This window comes from Lathyrus oleraceus, chromosome 2, assembly GCF_024323335.1.
Source record: "Lathyrus oleraceus cultivar Zhongwan6 chromosome 2, CAAS_Psat_ZW6_1.0, whole genome shotgun sequence".
Lineage (NCBI taxonomy): Eukaryota > Viridiplantae > Streptophyta > Magnoliopsida > Fabales > Fabaceae > Lathyrus > Lathyrus oleraceus.
Window position 1 is genome coordinate 478479498 of NC_066580.1, and position 9748 is coordinate 478489245.

The 9748-nt window shown below is 42.7% G+C and overlaps 1 protein-coding gene across 1 annotated transcript; it reads left to right on the forward strand.

The window, feature by feature from the left end:
• The first annotated feature begins 257 nt into the window (after positions 1-257).
• LOC127123840 (uncharacterized) lies at positions 258-1172 on the forward strand. The gene is made up of 2 exons (XM_051054017.1): positions 258-557; positions 672-1172. Exons 1-2 carry the CDS (start codon positions 258-260, stop codon positions 1170-1172), a joined length of 801 nt encoding a protein of 266 aa, XP_050909974.1.
• The last annotated feature ends 8576 nt before the right edge of the window (positions 1173-9748 follow it).

Here is a 9748-nt window from a genome sequence, read left to right on the forward strand (position 1 = left end):
TAAGGGGACCTCCTAACACTCCCCCACCAATTGGGAATGTCCCAAACAGGCCTTTAGTACCCCCGGGTTTCTCCATGCCTTTTGGTGGTCGAGAACAGCCTTATGGAATGCCAACTTCAGTAATGGCAAGCTTACATAATGTTGCTTTGACATTCTCAGAACCAGTGGTTAACATAACCTCCCCATTAGAAGGGTCAGGATTTGGGGTCAATGTGGGTCGAAATAACCAATCTTTAGGCTTGGGATACCAAACATAAATGCCTAACCTTACCAATAATTCTGCAGCGGTGTGGAGGAAGCAGATGGATGAAAGAAACCATGATATGGTCCAAATGCTTACCCAAATGTTGACCACCGTTTTGAATCCTTTGATTCAAAATACGGCACAATCGAATCAGCAAATGACAACACAGATGGCGCAAATGGCTGACTTCTTGGGTGTGCCACAACCCCATCGACATCCTCTAAGGGATGGGATAAGGGGAAACCAAGGGGTAACCTTCGAAGAAGACCCTACTATTAACCAAATTCCACAAAACCAACTGCCACCAGAGATGGTAAATCAGAGAATAGAAGTCGAACCCCATAGGGCTGAACCACAAATCCCCAGGGAGAGAGAGCCAAGGATAGTAATGGTAAATAGAAACCAAAATGTTGATTATGTCATATAGCAAATTCGACATGATGATATGGTAGCAGATAACAATCTAGCAGCTATGGTCGAAAGGATTATGGCACGAAATGAGGTGAATTTTGGCCTTCGAAGGCCAAATTATACATCACCTTTATCGGAATATATCTTACAGACAGATACACTCCCTAGAACTAAAATTCCCAAATTTACTAAGTTTTTTGGGGATACCACTGAATCCACTATCGAACATGTGGCTAGGTATATAATAGAGGCGGGAGACATTTCAAACAACGAAAGCCTTAGGATAACATACTTCCCAAGTTCTCTCACGAAGAATGCCTTCACGTGGTTTACAACCTTGCCACAAAATTCGGTCCACACTTGGAATCAGTTAGAAAGAATGTCCCATGAGCAGTTTTACATGGGGCAAACGAAGATAAGTCTGAAGGAATTAGCCAGTATTAAACGAAAATTTACTGAGCCAACTGATGGTTATCTAAATAGATTTCGATTGCTCAAAGCTAGGTGCTTTACATAGGTACCAGAGCATGAGTTGGTCGAAATGGCCGCTGGGGGCCTTGACTATTCTATCAGGAAAAAGTTAGACACCTAGTATTTGAGAGACATGGCCCAACTAGATGATAGGGTTCGGCAGTTAGAACGCTTGAAGGAAGAAAAGGCTAGAGCAAATAAGAGTAAAAGAGTAGCCTACGTTGAATTCAGTAATGATGATGAATTATCCAATAATGAGCCTTTAGACTTCGATGAAAATGAAATTGACCTTGCTGAGTTAAAGCAAGGGGCCACCTTACTTTTGTAAGGTCTTGGCCTCGTCGAATGGGAAAAACCCTATCGAACCAGAAAAGAATGATAAATTTCCTAAGAAAACTTACACATTCGACGTTACAAAATGTAACGAGATCTTCGATTTGTTAGTTAAGGATTGCCAAATGATAGTGCCTCTTGGTGCTAAAATGCCTCCTTTGGAACAAAGAAAGAAAAGAGGCTTTTGTAAGTACCATAATTTTCTGGGGTCATAAAAGGTCTCAATGTTTTCTTTTCAGGGATCTTGTTCAGAATGTTATCCAGGAAGGAAGACTCAAGTTTGGGGACAAACCCAGAAGCCAAATGAAGATTGACTCCAATCCTCTACAAGTGGTTCATGCTCACTACATGGAGCTAAATGAAGTCAATATGGTCGAAGATACTGAGGACTTTGTCAACAAAGTTGTCATGGTTAGGGTCTCTAAGCACCTTGACTAGGAATTCATCAAGAACTTTGTTCAGGAAGCCGCTGAAAGCTTCACCAGTGGAACCACTGATGGTTTCGACACCGGAGTCATTGAGGATTCCAACTTAATGATAGTAACCAAAGAGACTGTTGATAGTTTCAAACAAATTGATAAGGTTATTGAGGGCCTTCAACTAAAATTCCAGAATTTAGGCATCACTGAAGATGTCGACATGGAGGTCAACATGGTCGAAATCTCCCAAACAACCTCCATGGAAGTTGACAACGAGTGTCGATAAGAAGAGTACAATAAAGTGGCCTTCCCAAAAGAAGAGGAGACTTTGATGGATTTCCTCAATAGGTGCCAAAGAAAAAAATTAGAAGTTATGTTGTGCCCTCGTTGTAGTGTCGTGTTCGACAAATAGGCGGCTCACAATCCCGAAGGAGTAAGGAGGGTAAAAGACCAAAGGTGCTAGAGAGCCCCTAAGGATCAACAGGCTTTTGAGCCTAGAAGGGCCTTCGACCCAATAAGGTATTTCGATCTAAGTAGAACTTTGGTGAGGCTTGATAGCCAAACCTATCTCCTTCAAGCCCAATGCTGAGGCTTCCAATGGAAAATGGGTGAAGCCAGTTAAGGGTAGAAAACATGGCCAGGGAAAATGGTAGAACTTCGAAGTAGACAGAGGTTCGTCATTGGCATACGGTAAGGAATTCTAGGTTTCCAGAAAACATCCCACATCTCTGAAAACTACAAAGGAAAAAATCCCATGACAAGGTCCCAATGGAGAAGGGAACAGAGAAGGAGGAAAGCACAGAGGGAGGCTGATGAAAAGGAAAAAGATGAATCCAACACCAATGTGCCTACCAGAAAAAAGGAGAAAAAGGAAATAAGTCTTGTCAAAGGAAAGTTTAACACTCTGCCAGAAGCGACCAAAGAGAAATATGATTGAATGGTGGTCGAAGACAAAATGCTAACGGATGACTTTGAATATGGGTCAGAGCCTTCACTAGATATCTTAGTTGGTGTGGTATCAGTGCTGCATAGAGAATTCGACTAGATAACAGAGGTCGAAGACACTGATAACATCACAGAAAGGGAAATGGTCGCTCATAAACTAGTGTGCTATTATGTAATGAACAATGGTTGCATAGAGGAGAAAAATGCTTTCTTCGAGAGACCATATGAGGCAATGCAGAGTCATCTCAAGCCTCTGTTTATTACTGGGAAGGCCGAAGACGTCCCAATTAACAAGATCTTGGTAGATTGCGGTGCAACGGTGAATCTGATGTCGCATCACATGTTGAGGGAAATATGCAAATGTGACATAGATGTCAGGCCCCACAACGTGGTGCTTTCCAACTATGAATAAAATATGGGTACTACCCTTGGAGTAATCCAAGTCGAGTTAATAGTGGGAATTGTCATCAGGTCAACAATGTTTATGATTATGGAGACAAAGGCCAACTACAACTTGCTACTTAGACGCGAATGGATATATGGAGTTGGAGTTGTTCCATCCTCCATGCACCAAATAATCATCATATGACGCCCCGACGACATTATGGAAAACATAAAAGTAGACCAAGGCTACTTCAAGACTATTATCAATCATGTCGATAGGCGCCAGTTCGAAAAACATTTGGCCAATATTGCTTCGTGCGATCCGACCAGCTTTGCATTCACTCCAGACGATAATGCATATTGTTATTTGTATCTACACCTCACCAATGGTTTTCAGTGGGACCGTGAAGTAGTGGGAGAAGATGATTTTGGGTACATAGGAACATCATGAATCGACCCAACAGGTTTGGGAAGCAAATTCGGTGATGATGACTGAGTTCGAAGCGCTAAAAAGGATTCTGGTTTACATAGTCGAAAACAAACAACAATCGGCCTTGGAGGCTGAAGTCAAAAACATGGTTGTCGAAGCCAACAAGGAATTTCACCAAGAATGTCTTGGAAAAGACTTTGATCCAGAACCACCCGATAAGGTTCAAGACGAAGATCAAGGCCAGAGGCTCGATGCTATCTATGATGAAGAGTGTCGCAACCTGAAAAATACAGTGTGCGAAAAAACAACCGGCGAAAGAAAATGACAGAAGAGTCGCCACCGTGCGTTATTTATCCCAAAGGAGGGAAAGGAAACGCTCAAAGTAAACCTGAAAAGAGGAAAGGAAAAGACAAGGTCTCGCAACCAAATCTTGGGTTCGGGAGTCGGTTATGCGAAGGGAAGGTATTAGCACCCTTACGCATCTGTAGTACTCTACGCGATCCACTTTTGTAGTTCTTGTCTAAAGGGTGTGGGTTTATCTAATGTGTTATTTACTAAAAAAGGGGTTAAATGAAAATGACTCGCGCGGATGTCGCATCCACTGCATACGTATCTCATCTGAATATGAGAATCAGAGTCTTCGTAACTCGGTTGACCTATGGGTTGGGAGGATGTGTGCTCGCTAAGACATCACGTATTATGCCTACGTATCTCATTTGGAATGAGAATCAGAGCAAGTCGTAGTTCGGCTAACTACAGGGTTATGGATTCGGTTTTGGACGAACGAGGTTACTACGCAATCTACCGGATGCTCGACCTTTGGAGACTTACTCGCCTGTAGTAGAAGGAGTAAACGTGTTCTTAGGAGAAGAAAAATCAATAGGTTTGCTTGCGTTATAGGAACCTGCATAAAGTAAACACAAAAACATTGCCTCCTATCGAGGTCTTCCAGCTAGGAAAGCAGTAAAATGCGGGAAAAATGTAAAAGGTACCACACGGATGAAGATCCGAGGTAACAGCAATTAAAGGAACGATAAACCCTGAGATCCCTCCAAGCTAACATCATCAAAGAAAGTGGGTCAGTACAGGTAACCGGAATGAACCTCCAGGGGGTATCCCACAAATAAAGTGGAAAACCACGCAAGTAATCCCTGCAAAAGTCATGTGAGCCCTCACAAAAACTCAACAAACAAGTTAGAGACAAAAAAATAGGGTAATCAAGGGTTGCCCCCAAATCAAAATGTAACCACATGAATCATGCCATTAAAATTCACAAAAAAAACATGCATCAAAAGGGTATCAAATTCACCCATGATACCTCAAACATTCAGAGTATTCAAATTCAAAGCTCAAAGGTAATGGGAATAAGGGCAAACCTTATTGGAGAGCTTGATTGAAATTGAGTTGCACCCGTGAGGTTTACAAAACAATCTTTAGGGTTTATGTGAGGCAGATGTGATTCTGTGCAGTTGAGTTCCCTTCAGGGTTTGGAGGTTGCTTTGGACTCTGTTAGCTCTTCTCTCACTATCTTTTTCCAGCCAGGGTAATAGGAATAGAATGCCTTTTGTTTCATTGAAACTCTGAATTTATAACCTGATTTTTTTGGACCTGTGGGCTCAAATGAGAGAGGTCCAAGTCCAAGATTTTTTCTTTTATTTATTTATTTATTTTCGTTTTCTTTTTGTTTTTTTTCTTCGTTTTTTTTGTTTTTTTTTTTCGTTTTTTTTTTCTTTTTTAAAACACGTGGGCTTCGCCTAGCGAGCATGACAGCTCATAAACAAACCTTTGTTCCTTCAAGACTAACGTTTTGACTGACGAATAGACCCCTGTTGGAAGTAACTCAAGTCTTTCCCTTGTGTTGACTAATCATCTAAATAGAGCCCACAAAGTGTTCTGGATGATGTTCAAGCTTCTTGGATCCGATTCTGATTGCCATGATGAAATGCAAATGCTAAATGACCTAAAAATGAATGCATGCATGAGGTGTAAAGCGTATGCTTCCAGGAAAAATGAAGGGTAAATTTTGGGGTATTACAGCTGCCCCTATTCAATCAATTGGAGACCTGGAAAGAAGATAGCAGCGGCTTTCGTGCTTTCGAGGTATCAAGGGATTGAATACAATAAAAGACCGAAAATTTGCACTGAAGTGAAGTGAAGTAACAATGCCTGTCAGAATCGGCAAAGAGGTGATCTTGAAAGAAGAATCTGTCTGGTACGGTGAGAGTCAGTCTGAATACCGAAAAAGAATGTTAACCTGGATACCAAAATAAATGGTAACACAAAAATAACCATGGCCTGAATGCCACTCATCAGTCTGAATACTGGAAATGACTTCGATCTGAACATCGGAAGATATGAGATTATTAATATCGGTCTGAACACCGAGAGGCTGGCCTGAATGCCACGAGTTGCGTCGACCTGAATGTCGGGAACTTCTTCGATCTGAACATCGGAAAACTGGCCTGAATGCCACTTCGGTCTGAATACCGGAAACTTGGCCTGAATGCCACAAGTTGCATCGACCTGAACGTCGGAAACTTCTTCGATCTGAACATCAGAAAACTGGCCTGAACGCCACAAGTTGCATCGACCTGAACGTCGGAAACTTCTTCGATCTGAACATCAGAAAACTGGCCTGAACGCCACTTCGGTCTGAATACCGGAAACTTCATGCATGTCAGCATAAGCAGAAATAGGGAACGATAATAGAGGCGGCGCATGGGCCAATGACACTTGCCGTGGATAACAAAGGTAAGTCATGAACAATCTTCAGTCTGAGTACTAGAAACAACTTCTGGCTTATCACTTGGGATACCGAGAATGTTTTATGCTTACATGCGTATGTTTGAATTTTTCAATGGCGTAATGCTCCATGAAAATGGAAATGCTACGCGATTTGGGAGGATGCAATGCAATATGATTCTACATGCAGGGATGCGAAATGCTGGGTAGAATGCCAAGCTAAGGCAAGGGAATCTGCTGGGGAAATGATCACCATCTTCTGGACCCTGACAAGGCCGTTGGAGATGCACAGCGCAAAGAACTCTGTGGGGAAATGACCCGCCACACGGTGTTCTAGCAATGACGAAATACCGAGACTCTGACTGGGGAGAGAACGACACTGAAAACCTGCTGTTGGGGAAGTGATAGGGGTTCTGGCAACACGATCTGCGAGAGATGACTCAGCAGGGGAAGCAAACACCGATACGGTACCGAGGTTCTGCTTCAAGGAAAGAAACCATGGATCTGGCATTGGGATTATCGATCTGGCCTCGAACTCTGAGGAGCAGCCGCTTCTGCTAGGAAGATACAGTCTGACACTGTCAACTCCGTTGGGGGTATATAGTCTGACACTGTTAACTCTACTGGGGAGTGTATAATCTGAAACCACCGCTTGGGGGAGGTACAACAGTGAAAACATGCTGGGGATTGAAGAATCCAACGCTCTGATCAGCTCTGCAGGGATAAGATACCGAATTCGTCTGTTGGCGGAAAACATTCACGATCATCTGCAGGGGATTTTAAGGAAATGCCCCGAGGGTACCTGTTCTGAATAGACGATCCAAAGCACTTAAAATTTACAGCAATTTTAAATATTTATTAAGCATGTACCTGTAAAGCTCTTATGATGCAATGTTTATCAAAAAATTCGGACGTCATTTTTGCAAACAAAACAGAAAAATGAAAATGAAAACAGAGATATACTGAATAACATGATTTTATTGATTGAACGGCCTCTGAATAGGCATTTACATCAGGAAGCAATCCCTGGAAAGAGGTAATCGCACAACAGATAAAAACAGACATTAATCTAATGGCAATGTAAAATGGGTTTCTATTGGGTTCCAATTCTGCTATGACTTGCTCGTCTTCAAGATCCTCCAGATGATCAGCTTTCTGAAAGAGCGATTGGACTGTTTCCTATCCTTCAAAAGTTTCCAGTCATTGACACGAGATGATATTCAGAACTACTCAGAACGCAGTCATTCGCTTAATCCCTAACTTTTTCCTGGATCGCCCTTTTCGGGTTTTCAATCCACCGGGATACCCATTTTTGCCTAAGTTGCCTTTTTAGGTTTTCAACTTACCGGGTGTACAATCTTTTCACTTTTAATCCCTAATTTTTGCCTGAACCTTTTCATTTTCTTGGTTCGTCGGGATGCCCATTTTTGCCTGGACTACTCTTTTTATTGTCCAGCGGGTTTATTTCATGCGAAGTATTTTTTAACTGCATCTGAGTTCACCGGGGAAGTGAAGTTTTCACCATCCATCATTGCAAGCATTAAGGCCCCACCATCAAAAACCTTGGTGACAATATACGGTCCATCATAGTTAGGAGTCCACTTGCCCCTGTGACCTGTCTGAGGAGGAAGGATCCTTTTCAACACTAAATCTCCAACTTGGAAACATCGAGGACGCACTTTCTGATCAAAGGCTTTCTTCATCCGACTTTGATACAACTACCCATGACAAATGGCTGCCATTCGCTTCTCTTCGATAAGACTCAACTCATTGAACCTTGTCTGAATCCATTCAGCTTCGTCTAACTTGACATCCAACAGGACTCTTAGAGAAGGAATCTCCACTTCAACAGGTAGGACTGCTTCCATACCATACACAAGGGAGTAAGGGGTTGCCCCGGTTGATGTACGTACTGAAGTACGGTACCCATGCAAGGCGAAGGGTAGCATCTCATGCCAATCTATGTACGTAACGACCTTCTTCTGCACAATCTTCTTTATGTTCTTATTTGCCGCTTCAACAACACCGTTCATCTTAGGGCGGTAAGAGGAAGAATTGTGATGCTGAATGTTGAAGTTCTGGCACAACTCCTTCATCATTTTGTTGTTGAGATTAGAACCATTATCAGTAATGATTCTTTCGGGAATCCCATAGCGACAAATGATTTCTTTCTTGATGAATCGGGCAACCACATGTCTGGTGACCTTCGCAAATGATGCTGCTTCGACCCACTTGGTGAAATAGTCGATGGCAACAAGGATGAAGCGATGCCCATTGGAACGGCTCAATCTTTCCAATCATATTGATGCCCCACATAGCAAAAGGCCACAGCGAAGACATCACATTCAAAGGATTCGGCGGCACATGCACCTTATCAGCATAAATCTGGCATTTATGGCACTTCCGAGCATATTTGAAACAATCAGATTCCATGGTCATCCAGTAATAACTTGCTCTCAACAATTTCTTAGCCATTGCATGTCCGCCGATATGAGTACCGAAGGAGCCTTCATGAACTTCCTGCATTAACATGTCTACTTCATGTCTGTCCACGCATCTGAGCAAAACCATGTCGAAGTTCCTCTTATACAACACATCGTCTTTGTTCAAGAAGAAACTGCCTGCCAATCTTCTCAAAGTCTTTCTATCATTGTTGGATGCCCCTGCAGGGTACTCTTGATTCTTCAGAAAGCACTTGATGTCGTGATACCAGGGCTTGTCATCAACTACCAGTTCAGCAGCAAACACATACGTGGCCCTATCAAGGCGCATCACGTCGATCTTGGGAGCATGGTTCCAACGGATCACCGTGATCATGGAGGATAGAGTAGCAAGAGCATCTGCCATCTGGTTCTCATCACGAGGTATATGGTACAGCTTTACTGTTGTGAAGAAAGTCAACAGTCTTCTCGTGTAATCTCTGTAGGGGACCAGAGTAGGCTGGAGAGTGTTCCAATCACCATTCACTTGATTGATCACTAGAGCTGAATCTCCGAAGATGTCCAAAGTCTTGATTCTCAAATAAATGGCTTGCTCAATACCCAAGATACAGGCTTCATACTGAGCTTCATTATTGGTGCACTCAAAAGTCAGACGAGCGGTGAAAGGCATGTGGGCACCTTTCGGAGTTATAATGACAGCACCAATTTCACTTCCTCTAGCGTTGACGGCCCCATCAAACATTAAAGTCCACTTTTTGTCTGGATCAGGTCCCTCTTCAACAACTGGCTCTTCACAGTCTTTCATCTTGAGGAACATGATGTCTTCATCTGGAAAATCAAACTTCATCGGCTCATAATCTTCAACCGGCTGTTGAGCAAGATAGTCTGACAGAATACTCCCCTTGATGGCTTTCTAGGAAGTATACTG